General features: G+C 46.8%; 2 protein-coding genes and 1 long non-coding RNA gene across 3 annotated transcripts; 1 reads left to right on the top strand and 2 right to left on the bottom strand.

Annotated features, from left to right (window-relative positions):
- The first annotated feature begins 555 nt into the window (after positions 1-555).
- On the top strand, positions 556-2235 carry LOC124656729 (BTB/POZ and MATH domain-containing protein 3-like). Its single transcript, XM_047195422.1, has 2 exons — positions 556-874; positions 905-2235. The coding sequence occupies exons 1-2, from the start codon at positions 556-558 to the stop codon at positions 2233-2235; spliced, it is 1650 nt and encodes a 549-aa protein (XP_047051378.1).
- Positions 2236-5556: 3321 nt separating this feature from the next.
- LOC124655271 lies at positions 5557-7466 on the bottom strand. Its single transcript, XR_006988615.1, has 2 exons — positions 7427-7466; positions 5557-5863 (listed from the first exon to the last, which is right to left on the bottom strand). It is a non-coding gene; the product is annotated as an uncharacterized LOC124655271 (long non-coding RNA).
- On the bottom strand, positions 7464-8883 carry LOC124655270 (cysteine desulfurase, mitochondrial-like). The gene has a single exon (XM_047194194.1). It carries the CDS (start codon positions 8881-8883, stop codon positions 7498-7500), a length of 1386 nt encoding a protein of 461 aa, XP_047050150.1. The 3' UTR covers positions 7464-7497.
- Between the last annotated feature and the right edge of the window lie 5425 nt (positions 8884-14308).

The raw sequence follows: 14308 nt of genomic DNA, 5'->3' as shown, positions 1-14308 counted from the left end.
TTTGGAAGAAATCAAAAAATGAAGGTTGGCAGGAGCAATTGGGAATTGATAGATTTTAGTGGATAATTATATCATGTTTTATTTCTCTAGTTTCTTTGGATGCTTTCGCCACCTCTGCTGGTCAAGGTCTCCTGTATTTTACTTTGCTGAGAAGGTATTTGTAAAAAAAAAATAACAATACAGTACAAATTTACGTTGTGCAAACACAATTCTGGTTTTCACGGCCCATTCCAAATCTTCGGTCAATAGCTCAGCACGCAGCGACGCGGCCCACGCCCACGCCTTAACCCCCAACCCTAGCCTAGCCGCATTCCACTCTCCCGTCGGCCGTCGTCCCGGCCACCGCCACCATTCCTGCCGCCCCCTCTTCCGCCCCAATCCCGTCGAGCCGCAGCCTGCGAAGCTCCATGTAAAACCTCTTCTTACCCTACTTTTTCACGAACGAGAGGGGCGGGAACACCTATTAGCTCGCCTTCGCCCGCCGCCTAGCTGCTTGCCTATCGCTGCCGGTTCCCCCGTTCGAATCGATCGAGGTCAGAGCATCGAGGCTTCAGCATGGCCGAAGACGTCTCATCTGATTGCGAAATCGTCCCTACAGGAGACGGTCGCACCTTCCATTTCCGGGTAAGACTCTCGTCGCTCCGTCCTGGCCATCATCTACGCAGCAGGACAGTCGACCTTGCTGGATGCAGTTGCGCTGTAGGTTGCTTTCCCCGAGGTTCGTCCCCCAGCATCTTGTTCCTTCTCGGTGTGCATAGTAATCCCGCTCTGGAAGCCGCTTCCAAGGTGTCCACCCACATGGTTTTGCTCGATAAGACAGGCTCGCCTGCGTCTTCGGTGGGGACAGGGAAAATCCAAAAGACCTCTTGCTCTGGTTATTTGGTTGGCCGTTACAGTCTGGTAGCATGGACGAGCGCTGTCATGGCTAACTGTGTGGTGGACAACTACGTCGTGGTGTTGTGCTCCGTGGACATCGACTGGACACCTCCAGCTTCATCAATCCTGGATGTAGGCCATGATCTGTTCATGATGTTGGATAAACAAGATCTTACAGATGTTACCTTCGATGTTGGCGGGGAGAGCATCAGTGCACATCGCCTGGTGCTCGCGGCCCGATCGCCCGTCTTTAAAGCAGAGCTCTATGGCCCGATGGCTGAAAGCAAGATGACATCTATCACCATCCAAGACATGGAGGCGTCTACCTTCAGATCTATGCTCCGTTACATGTATCATGGTTCATTGCCCGATGCTAGCAATGCAGATGTTTCCTCCACTCTAGCAGAATACCAGCATCTACTTGTAGCTGCTGATAGGTATGGGTTAGAGAGGCTAAAGAAGAATTGTGAGGACAAGCTATGTGCCAACTGTATCACAATAGACAGTGTGGTCTCGTTGTTGGAGCTTGCAGAGGACCATGTGTGCTACAAACTCAAGGCTAGGTGCTTTGATTTCCTCGCCGATGGTGACAATTTCAAGATGGTTGCGACATCTGGTGAGTACCTCCGACTGATGCAGACATTTCCGACTCTGATGGTTGAAGCGCAGAACAGGTTCAAGATACCACATGAAAAACCGACCAGCATGGGAACTCCAGCTTCATCGGTAGAGGAGCAGCTCCTGGATTTAGGTCATGAGCTGGCCATGATGTTGGATAATCAAGATCTTACAGATGTTTCCTTCGATGTTGGCGGGGAGAGCTTCAGTGCACATCGCCTGGTGCTTGCGGCCCGATCGCCCGTCTTTAAAGCGGAGCTCTGTTGCCCGATGGCTGAAAGCATAATGACTTCTATCACCATCCAAGACATGGAGGCTTCTACCTTCAGATCTATGCTCCATTACATGTACCATGGTTCACTGTCCAATGCTGACACAGATGATGTTTCTTCCACCATGGCTCAATGCCAGCATCTGCTTGTTGCTGCTGATAGGTATGGGGTAGAGGAGCTAAAGAAGATTTGTGAGGACAGGCTATGTGGCACTGGTATCATGATTGACAATGTTGTCTCTATGTTGGAGCTGGCAGAGGACCATGGCTGTCTCAAACTCAAAACTGAGTGCTTTGATTTTCTAGCTAATGGTGAACATTTCAAGTTAGTTGCGACATCTGCTGAGTACTTCCGTTTGATGCAGAACTACCCGTCTCTCTTGGTTGAAATGCGGAATAGGTTCAAGATAGCACATGAAGAATCGACTACCATGAATGTTGGTCCTCACAAGAGAAGCCGAGTGTGTTAGGCACTTAGGCATGATGATGGGATCGATGAGTTTGAATCCTTTTGCAATGGCATGTTCATCGTTTATCATCCTCTTCTTAGTAGTTTCAGTACTATGTATGTATGTTCCTCGTGTAGCTATCATGGTTTCAAGTTCTTGTTTTAGTTCTTGAAAAGACATGACAACACTAGTGCAGAACTGTAATTTGTTAGTTATGTACCTGCTCAGGTCTAACCTTTTAACTAGTCACTATCTGGTAATCTTGAGTATTTCTCGTGAGCAATGGCAGCAGGTTTGAAGGAAAATTGTCTCGTATTTTCTGTATGAGGGTACAAATATGGATTGCCAGGATTAACTGGTACAAGCTGGAATTGCTATGCCAAACAATACATCAGGTACAGTAGTTGGAGGAAATTGTGAGTGGCCAAGTTTGCTGTTTTCGTTCGAGCAATGGCAGATTCTTGAACTTCAATTCAGATAATTTCAGAAAGGAGACTTGCAAGCAAATTCTTTGTTGAAGTGAACAATTCATGTTGAGTTACAACTTTTGACAGCACAGAGTGAAATTCACAAGGGATGTGAGATTTCTATAGAACTGCACAGTGGATGGCTTCCGAAATTTGTTCCCTTTTGATTTCCAGCTATGTCTGGACACCACACCACGTTACCTTTGATGCCAATTGTCCACTACCGCATCTATCGTTGTGTGCAGCGTTGTTTTAAAATGCAAGCACTGATTGAGATGGTTTGAATGTGTATATAGCAATAGCATACTCTAGTTCTTGCCAGCACTCTAAAGTAGAAACTATCAACCGGAGTCCCCTTTTTGAGAACCTCTTCCATAACCACTGACAAAAACACTAACTATTGCCAGAACACCTGTAGCAAAGGCAGTGAAGTCGAAGAAAACAGAACTTTGGTAACAAATGCTTGTTAACTTATCACCGTGAAAAGATTGCAGCACCGTTTTATGCTCAAAACTTTGCAATGGGTGATATACCAGATTCAAATAGTGTACAAGGTTACACGCTTACACTAGCAGGTGACTGGCAACCTTGGTTACATTACATTGCCCCTTATGAAATAAAACAGGATGTACAGAGAATAGCTAAAAGCCTATACCTACGTATGTGTCCATCCGTGCACATTTAAAGCAGGTCCATCGAATAACCATTGGAAAGACAGTCTCAGTGCTGTGACCACTGGAAAGGCAATCTTGTGTATTTGTCGTAAGCAATGACAGCGAGTTGAAGGAAAATTGTGTTGTATTTTCTGTATGAAGGTACATATATTGTCTGCCAGTATTAACCGGTACATGCTGGAACAGTTCTTCTATGCCAAACAATAGCTCAGGTAAAGTAGTTTAAGTCGAATGTGTTCTAATTTTTACATTCTAGCAATGGCAACTACCATCAAGCTATCGAGTGCCTTGGATGAACAGCGGTTCATACCTCAGATATTCTACTTCCACTTTCTCTGAGCCTTGTTGGAATCAAGGGCTTGATATTTCATTGGCATGTCTAATTGATGAGGCTGAATGCCTAAGTAATACTCAGGAGGTCCTTGGTTTCTTGTTAGAATTTGTCTCTACCTTTAGCTATTTGATTTTCACATGATATGTTGTCACATCCCTGTAATCACATCTCAATTTCAAAGTTCTGGAACCCTTTTTTTTTCTTCTGCAGGACAAATTCTTGAACTTCAATTCGGATCATTTCAGAAAGGAGACTTGCTAGTAAATTCTTTGTTAAAATACCCCTATTTTTTTTTAACAAGGGTGGGATTTCATTCAGCACACACGTGGCGGGTACAAATTACAAAGAGGCCCTTTGGCATCTCTCGCTCTGAGAAACCTGGAATTTGAAAAAGGCCCTCTAAAGTTACAAGGAGCACCCTGGAACAAAAAGAAGGAACGCAATCAAGTCTCTATGCTCCGCCGCCACCAGTCGTCGGCATCCTCAAGGCGTCGCCGCCGAGGAACTGGGCGCAGAAGCTCGAACGCCCGAATCCGACGAAGCTCCGTCGCTGCTAGACACCAAGGAACCACCGGGGACAAACCACTTGGTGGAAACTTGGCGTCGAGCTCCAGCCACTTGGAGAAAGGACCTCCACACAGGAGGTAGACTTGATGCCGCCATGCCGGCAGAAGAGCGCGGAGGCAAGCCGGCCATCCGCGTGATTGAGCTCGAAGACGAAACGTACATAGCACCACGCAGGCAGGTGTCGTCGATGCTAACCTTGGAGAGTAGCCGGTCCGCCGCACCTTTCCTCCTCGCCGCCACGGCAGGCCAGGAAAGCGCACAACAAAGACCTCCACCACCTCGAACAGCTCCAACGACCAGGACCTCCACCTTCCAGATCCAAAACCAGAGGATCTTGGCCCCACTCCTTCAGACCACCATGGCCAGCAAGGAGAGAAACGAAAACCCGCTTCACCACACCAGATCTGCACTCCCCCTCGCCACCACGGCCAGACGAGCTTCACCAGCGCCGAGAGATCGTGGAAGAACAGAGTCAGAAGCCACCGATTTATTGGGGAAGGCGTTGTTGCCGGCACCCCTCTTCCCTCCAGCCGCAGGAGCAAAAGACCAGGCAGCAGCAACCCTATAAACACCATGGATGCAGTGGCCGGGATCCATGGCTCCGCCTCCATCTACGGGCAAACCGCCCAGAACGCCGGCAGAGGCCGGGAAACAGAAAGAAACTACATATCCTAACCCTAATCTACTCCGGCGCCATACCGAGACACACTCCGGCCAGCTATTCTGGCGGAGTGGTCGCCGGCAGCCCGGCCAGAGGTGAGAAACCCTCAAGGGTACTGTAGACGCTTGAGAGCCTGAGAGGGGGAGAGTGAGCGATTTTTGTTAAAATACCCCTGTTGAGTTATAACTTTTGACAGCAAAGACAAAACTCATGTTGAGAGTTCCTATAGAACCGAGATGTAAGTTTCTAAGTTGCACGCAGAGTGAAATTCACAAGTGATGAGAGAAATTGCTATAGAACTGCACTGTGGCTGGGCTTCCAAAATTCTTTAGCCTTTTGATTTCCAGCTATGTCTTACACACCGCACCAAGTTATAGTTGATGCCGATTGTCCACTAGCACATCACGTCCTTTCAAAAGGAATAACATAGATGTACAGAGCACTGATTGAGATGGTTTGAAAGATGTATAGCCCTTGAGTACAAATGTACCACCGGTGCAAGTTGAACATCACTCCACTACAAACTCAACATATCAAACTGGGAGATCACAAGAACAACAACATCATCATCATCAATACAACAAACTACACAGTAATATAATTTTTCACGTTACAGAAAGAGAGAATTTCTTGCAAAAAAAAAAGGAAAGGGGTACCAAAATCATATCTGCAACAATAATACATACACATCACTGGAACTGATTCAAATTGTGCCTTAGGGCATATACAATACCAGGTTTCCTTATTTTGTGTTTTAACATACTCCAGGTAGAGAACATGTCTAACTATCTTTATTTTGTGTTTTAACATACTCCAGGTAGAGAACATGTCTAACTATCTTCGGCTGTTTGAACCATCAACATGACAAAGTGCTGCCATTTTGCCAAGCATGCCTTCCGCATGGTCAGAGAATGCGTACACGTATGTTCCACAGTACCAAACATGCCTGAAATAATTCATCCGTCCAATAAATTAGATAATTGTACCGGATCATGTATCAATAGCATACTCTCCCCCCTAAGGTGCATAGCCGAAAGTTCTCCAAGGAATGACTTAAAGTAAGTGATAGAGTTATTGGCCAATCCGAAGAGGACTGAACCTAATCAGATTTCAATCTTCACCCATTACCTTACCCTCTTTTTTCTAAGCCAATGCAGCTTAGAAATAAATCCTTGTTCTTCCCAGCACTCTAAAGTAGAAACTATCAATCGGAGTCCCCCCTTTGAGAACCTCTTCTATAACCACTGACGAAAAACCTTACTATTGCCATACTCCATGCAGTGAAGTCTAACTGACATCACAGTTTGTGTAAAACGAACTTGAAATTTTTTCATATTTATCCAGAAATTCATGTAGTCAGGAGCGTAAATGGATTGACATCACATGATCATTTGGGGTGTAGCACCGCCACTGTCAATGGCATTGGCACGACCAACTGCTACGACAAGACTATTTGCTCAACATGTCAGTTTGGTATTAGCTCATTATATTTAAACAGATATAATATCTGAGAGCATGAGAACTAAGTACCTTGCAAACCCTAGAATTTTCAAGAATTAAATAGCACCAAATCTAGCTAAATGAAGAGTATACAACGATGCAAAATGACAGAAGGATACTGATTGAACCAAAGCGTTGGTGAATGACATAAGCAAAAAACATGATTCAAGTTTACCAATATCAAACCGAAGGGACGGGGGAACAACATATACAGATATACCTACAGGATTTGGTATAGATGAACTCCTACGGTAAAGTAGCGTAAATACATGATACTATTGTTATTAAGATTAGGATTCTCTGATGGAAGTACCAACAGTATATGAGCAGAAACAAGGAGACACTGGACGTTGAGAAAAAAACAGACAACCTATAGAACAGGGAAAAGCATGTGAAATTGTATACTTGGCAAAATGCAATTGGGGTACAAGCCTACAAAGCCATATGATCAGGTCAGTTTGGTCTATGGTACTCGACATGATCAGGCTGCAAACAACACATGCCCTTCTAGTTCACAATGATCGGTTGCCAAGCAAACAAACAAAAAGACCTCAAGAAAACATAAAACGTTCAGCTTGAGGACTATTTTTTCTTTTAGAAACTGAGACACATCTTGTCTATTTCTCTATCAGCAGTTCAGCACATAAATTTGCAAAATCTCATGACAGAAAAAATATGGTAATCTACCACCAACTCTGCTGCTGCACTTAACATCTCATTTGGGAATATTATGTTCTATTGATCAGAGATATTCAAAGTAATTGCAGAGACTTCATCAGAGAAAACATAATTGTGGAAACAAACTCTGGCTAACTTATCACAGAGAAAACATTGCACATATGGTTTTATGCTCAAAACTTTGCCGTGGGTGATATATCAGATTCGAATAGTGTACAAGGTACGCACATGCTTACACTAGAGCAGTTGACTGGCAACCTTGGTTACATTACATCGCCCCTTATGAAATAAAACAGGATATAACAGAGAACAGCTAAAAGGCATAATATACCTAGGCAGTATGTGTCCATCCGTGCACATGTAGAGCAGTCTTTTGAGGGAATAAGCATAGGGAAGACAGTGTCAGTGCTGCGACCACTGGATGCTCTTGATGTCGATGCCAGCCTTGGCCATCTCATAGAGCGGACTCATCTCCCGTAGCTTGAGCACCTGATGCACAGTGAGCTCAGTGGCCCTGTCCACCTCGGCCTCGGTTGTGAAGCGGCCAATGCCAAAGCGAATGGAGGTGTGCGCCATGTCCTCGTCCACGCCAAGCGCGCGGAGCACGTAGGACGGCTCCAGGCTGGCGCTGGTGCAGGCGCTGCCGCTGGACACGGCCACCTCCTTGAGACCCATGAGCAAGCTCTCCCCCTCGACGTACGCGAACGAGAGGTTGAGGTTGCCCGAGTAGCGGTGCTCCATGCTGCCGTTGATGACAACATCGTCGACCTTGGCGCGGATCCCGTCGAGCAGGCGCTGCTGCAGCGCGCTGACGCGCCTCTCGTCGTAGTCCATCTCGCGGGAGGCGATGTCGCAGGCGGCGCCGAAGCCGACGACGAGGGGGGTCGGGACGGTCCCGCTGCGGATGCCGCGCTCCTGGCCGCCGCCGCTCATCTGCGGCTCGACGCGGATGCGGGGGCGGCGGCGCAGGTAGAGCGCGCCGACGCCCTTGGGCCCGTAGATCTTGTGCGCGGAGAGGGACATGAGGCCGATCCCCATCCGGTTGACGTCGATTGGGATTTTGCCGAGGGCCTGCGCGGCGTCGGTGTGGAAGTGGACGCCGTTTTCGCGGCAGAGGCGGCCGATCTCCTCGAGCGGCTGGACTACGCCGATCTCGTTGTTGACGGCCATGACGGAGACGAGGCCCGTGTCGGGGCGGATGGCGTCGCGGAGCTGGGCGAGGTCGACGAGGCCGTCGGGGCGGACGGGCAGGTAGGTGACGTCGAAGCCCTCCTGCTGGAGGTGGCGGCAGGAGTCGAGCACGCACTTGTGCTCCGTCTGCGTGGTGATGACGTGGCGGCGGCGGTCGCGGTAGAAGTGCATGACGCCCTTGACGGCGATGTTGTTGCACTCGGTGGCGCCCGAGGTGAAGAAGATCTCGCGCGGGTCGGCGCCGACGAGCGCGGCGACGCGCGCGCGGGCTGACTCGACGGCCGCGTCCGACTCCCAGCCGTAGAGGTGGGTGCGGGAGTGCGGGTTGCCGTACTGGGAGAGGTAGTAGGGGAGCATGGCGTCGAGGACGCGCGGGTCGACCGGCGTGGTCGCCTGCATGTCCATGTAGAGCGGGCGGCCCGAGATGCGCACGCCCTTGATGGTGATGGCGTCGTCGTCCTCGTCGGCGGTTGGGGTGGGGGCGTCGGCTGGGAGGGCGGCGGTGGAGAGGGCGCGGGCGGGGGTGGGGCATGGGGGCCGGGGGAGGGCGCCGCCGCGGCGGAGGAAGAGCGGGAGGAGGCGGCGGGCAAGAGCCATGGGTGGGGGGGAGGTAGGGTTCTGCGATTCTCCCGATTGGGCGGAGGGGCGATTTGGGGAATGGTTGCGCGGAGACGAGACGGGCAGGGCTTTCCCTTGGAGGAGTGGATAGGAACAAAACGTGCAAGGCGGTGCGTGGAGGAGGCTAGGGAAGTTGGGCACGGAACGAAACGCATCTGTGAGGAGCCCATCACTGTCACGCGCCTGTTCGGCCCAAGTTTTGGTCGCGCTCTGTCCGCGTGGGCTCGCCACCGTCTCGCCGTTTCAGCTCTGTTTGGTTCCTGGGTGGCCAGCGTTGCATTATTTATTTCACATTTAATTTTTTCCATTACAACCCTGATCTATTGTAAAAAAAATCAGAAAAGGTATAGGGCACCCTAAACATTAAAAAAATTACATCAAATTTCTTGAACCATCTAATAACCACTACAACCACTAGATCGTCGTTCTCCTTCTACATAGTCTTCATCACTTACCCCTAATAACCAGCGCCCTAGAGCTGAAGTGATCGTCATTAAACTCTGCAACTATTTCAAATCTTTTCACACTAAACATGAAACGCACATAGACCGAACCAGATCCACCACTTTGCCTCATAACGCTCTTTTTGATAGTACAAATAATGTACAAAAAATTGGTTTATTCTATAACCTCTAAAGCTCTAGTGGAGCAAGAAACTGTAGCGTCTAGACACCCTCTATGTTGTATTACGTACACTAACCAAAATTAGTGCTCGATGTTTTTTCGTTTACCTTTAGATCCCTACGCAATTTTCATATATCTCCTTGGACTGGTCTCTTAGTTTTCGCAGTTAACTATTAGCCTAACAAACCATGTTAGGTAGCAGTCACTATTCAAATTGCACATTAATACAAGTAACTGAAACTTTGGGTCTCAAATCATGTAAGGGGGCATGTTATCAATACCTATTTAATGATAAACGTACACCACTTTAACTTATTCGTTCCTAGACTCGTGGAGGTTTCGACTAGATTTTGATCTTGGGGCATCTCAGGGTAACTACGATTATACTAAAATTGTATACTTGTTTTTATCATTACGTGGTTTTAGCAAATTTAGGTTGTATGTTATTTAGTTAGAATAGCTAATCATACTCTAATGTTTATCAATATTTATTATTGTGGTTTCAGCTATATAGTTTCATTGTATATCATTTAAAATATATCAATTGCGCAAAAGGTTTTTCCTTTCTCGAACATTTCACTTAAACAGAAACATTACCACCCTAATTGTGGAAAACGAAAAGAAGCCTCCTTTTTATATTTTGATGCAAATAAATTATAAAGTACATATGTATATTATTGAGTGAATGTTTCTTTGTTTTTAGTATTATTAAATAGATAGATAGAAATTTCATTGCATATGGTCTAATTAATATCTTAACAGAGCCATCTAGTATATGAGTAGGTAAGCACATGTATATAAACTTCTCAAGTATAAATTGAATTGTTGGCATTTCCATTTTATTTCATGGTGAAAATCTGTCTAACATTTACATTTGGTTTGGTACTATATAGTGCTCTATACTTGTTATTAAAATAGCATCGCTTTTAGTAATTTGTGGCGACCATAAATTTTTGGAAAAATGCTTTTACTTTGTCGGTTGTAGCTAAAGTCGGCTCCTTCCTCTTCATCACTGCCAAGAAAAAAAACGCGTCCAAGGCTTCTTCGTGCCCTCGAGAAGATGCTCACAGTGACCGGATTTGGTCGCAGTTGACTCGGTCCGGTGGTGTTGGGTCTCTGATGTGGCGGATTTGTTAATGGCGGGTTTGAATCAGCAAATGGTGTTGCGAAATCACAATCAAAGTGATTGAGACATATCCCTTTCATGACCTAGGAACACGGGAAATAGGACAACTTAACAAACAAAGGCAAAACCAATATATATTTATAGCATCGAAATCCAATAGATTCATCATACAACAAGACAGTGAAGCATCTTCCATCGTGCAACATGCGCCAAGAATTAATATTACAATTTTTATTCATCTTTATGGTTTTCTTATCAGAGAGTGGCGGCGGAGACATATGTGATAACTTGGACAGCAGAGGGTCTTATCCATAGGGTTTTGCTTGGCATACTTGTCCTACCCCACGACAGTTGGGACTGAGCACACTACGGGAAAACGTTTCTTTGCTGAGTTTTTTAGTCTTTGTCGAGTGTCACATTTCTTGCTACTTGGCAGCGACCAATTTTGCCAAGTGTTTGCCAAAATATACTTGGCAAAGAGGCCACACACAGCAAATTTTAAAAATACACTCCGCAAATAAATAATACTAGGCAAAGATAGCCTTTGCCTAATGCCTAAATTTGACACTAGGCAAAAGTGGTATTTGTCGAGTGTCAAATTTTGATTAACACTCGCCAAAGGCATGCAACATGTGTCCCCTCTCCCTTCATCGAAGGCAACCTTGATGGAGTAAGGTTTTGCCGAGTGCCAACTGACGAACATTCAACAAAGAAAATTCTTTTCCTAGTATTCCTTAGGTGGCACTCCGCAAAGGCGATTTACACAAAAATAACCCTTTATTGCAACTATAGCATAGACTGATCCTCCGGGCAAACTATTTCACCCATCTAACCCTTTTGTGTGGCACCCTTCTCATGGGCGCCACACATGCCTGAGTGGCGCCCGTGCCTTCGGCGCCACTCTCCCAGCCGACGTGGTGCCCTCGATGCTGAGCTGGTGCGCCATTCCGACGTGGCAGGATGTGTGGCGCCGCTCCCATCGGCGCCACACATGCACTTGTAATTGCCCAAAACATACTGTAAGACAAATCGTCTGGGACTTAGCCGTTTTGGCGAGGCTCTATGTGTGGCGCCGATGCCACGGGCGCCACACAAACAGCCTCGCCAAAACGGCTAAGGACCAAGCGTCCGAAGCCCCTGGATGTTTTCGATATATAATCAACATATGTGGCGCCGATGCCATGGGCGCCACATAGTGAGGTGTGGCGCCAGCGTGAGGGGCGCCACACTTTGACTTGTGTTAAAACCATGACAATTCTTGCCTTAGTTAAACAGTTTTGAACACAACAATAGCAATTTCATACACATAGAACATACACATATAACACATCATAGCTCACATCGTAGCACGTAGATTCAAACAACAAGTAGCAACAATAGACATGGTTCGAAATGACATATAGTTCACAACACGTAGTAATGACATAGAGACATGTAGCAATGAAGATAGAGTTCACAACACAAATCCATATATCCTCGACGTCCCCTCCTCACGGGCTGCTTCCGGACGGCCATCCTTTTCGTCCACTGCCGTGGCTCTTGTTGCTGCTGCTCCTGCTCCTGCTGCTCTTCCTCCTCTGAAGATAACGGTTCATCGTTCCTCATCCTCCTCAATGATGATTTCCGCGGTGGCGCCTCATCCTCCTCAATGACAACCTTCTTTCCTCGGTTGACATAATCTTCCGGAGTGTATCGGTTTGGAGCCTTGCCCCTTGGCTTCAACTGATAAGAAGACCGTGTGGCTTGCTTCTTGCCGCGACTAATGCTTTGACTCAAAATTTCGTCGACGTCAGAAATCTTCACAAACATGAACACATGAGATTACAAAAGTTGAAATTAGTAAGAACATGTTTGACAGCAACAAAATAGTCCATACCTCCGGCTCTTCAGAAGAGGATGTAGGAATTTCGGCGTCGCGGCAACCTAGCAAGTTGGCTAACCGCCGCATCTTTCGTGCAGTGTTCTGCGTCATGGAACTCATGGTTACAAAGCCACTGATGGCGCGTGAAGCACACGTCTGTTGGGAACCCCAAGAGGAAGGTGTGATGCGCACAGCAGCAAGTTTTTCCCTCAGTAAGAAACCAAGGTTATCGAACCAGTAGGAGATGAAGGCCACGTGAAGGTTGTTGGTGAAGGAGTGTAGTGCGGCGCAACACCAGGGATTCCGGCGCCAACGTGGAACCTGCACAACACAATCAAAGTACTTTGCCCCAACTTAACAGTGAGGTTGTCAATCTCACCGGCTTGCTGTTAACAAACGATTAAACGTATGTTGTGGAGAATGATGTTTGTTTGCAAAGAACAACAGAGAACAATGATTACAGTAGGTTGTATTTTAGATGTAAAAGAATGGACCGGGGTCCACAGTTCACTAGTGGTGTCTCTCCAATAAGATAAATAGCATGTTGGGTGAACAAATTATAGTTGGGAAATTGACAAATAGAGAGAGCATAACAATGCACATACATATCATGATGACTACTATGAGTTTTACTTAGGGCATTGCGACAAAGAACATAGACCGCTATCCAGCATGCATCTATGCCTAAAAAGTCCACCTTCGGGTTAGCATCCGCACCCCTTCCAAGTATTAAGTTGCAAACAACAGACAATTGCATTAAGTACTCGTGCGTAACGTAAACAATACAAATATCCTTAGACAAAGCATTGATGTTTTATCCCTAGTGGCAACAGCACATCCATAACCTTAGAACTTTCATCACTCGTCCTGCATTCAATGGAGGCATGAACCCACTATCGAGCATAAATAGCCCCTCTTGGAGTTACAAGTATCAACTTGGCCAGAGCCTCTACTAGCAACGGAGAGCATGCAAGATCATAAACAACAAATATATGATAGATCAATAATCAACTTGACATAGTATTCCATATTCATCGGATCCCAACAAACACAACATGTAGCATTATAAATAGATGATCTTGATCATGATAGGCAGCTCACAAGATCTAAACATGATAGCACAAGAGGAGAAGACAACCATCTAGCTATCGCTATGGACCCATAGTCCAAGGATGAACTATTCACGCATCAATCCGGAGGCGGGCATGGTGATGTAGAGCCCTCCGGTGATGATTCCCCTCTCCGGCAGGGTGCCGGAGGCGATCTCCAGAATCCCCCGAGATGGGATTGGCGGCGCCGTCACAGTAACTTTTCTCGTATTGTGGCTCTCAGTACTAGGGTTTTCGCGACGGAGAGAATATATAGGCGAAGGGGCAGAGTCGGGGGACGCTCGAGGGGCCCACCCCATAGGGCGGCGCGGCCAGGGGTGGGGCCGCGCCCCCCTAGGGTGCGGCCGCCTCGTCGCCCCTCTTCGTCTCCTCTTCGGACTTCTGGAAGGCTCTGTGGAAAATAAGACCGTGGGCTTTTGTTTTGTCCAATTCGAGAATATTTCCGTGTAGGATTTACGAAACCAAAAACAGCAGAAAACGAGGACCGGCGCTTCGGCATCTTGTTAATAGGTTAGTGCCGGAAAATGCATCAAAATGATATAAAGTGTATATAAAACATGTGAGTATTGTCATAAAACTAGCATGGAACATAAGAAATTATAGATACGTTTGCGACGTATCAAGCATCCCCAAGCTTAGTTCCTACTCGCCCTCGAGTAGGTAAGCGATAACAAGGATAATTTC

This window comes from Lolium rigidum, chromosome 5 (genome assembly GCF_022539505.1).
Source record: "Lolium rigidum isolate FL_2022 chromosome 5, APGP_CSIRO_Lrig_0.1, whole genome shotgun sequence".
Taxonomy (NCBI): domain Eukaryota; kingdom Viridiplantae; phylum Streptophyta; class Magnoliopsida; order Poales; family Poaceae; genus Lolium; species Lolium rigidum.
The sequence above is the reverse complement of the archived record's forward strand: the minus strand, read 5'-3'. Positions and strand labels throughout refer to the sequence as shown.

Bases quoted from the DNA above. Each gene is read 5' to 3' on its own strand.
- LOC124655270 (XM_047194194.1), bottom strand. From the start codon at position 8,883: ATGGCTCTTGCCCGCCGCCTCCTCCCGCTCTTCCTCCGCCGCGGCGGC.
- LOC124656729 (XM_047195422.1), top strand. From the start codon at position 556: ATGGCCGAAGACGTCTCATCTGATTGCGAAATCGTCCCTACAGGAGAC. The intron at 875-904 runs GTTATTTGGTTG...ACAGTCTGGTAG, and splicing joins CCAAAAGACCTCTTGCTCTG to CATGGACGAGCGCTGTCATG.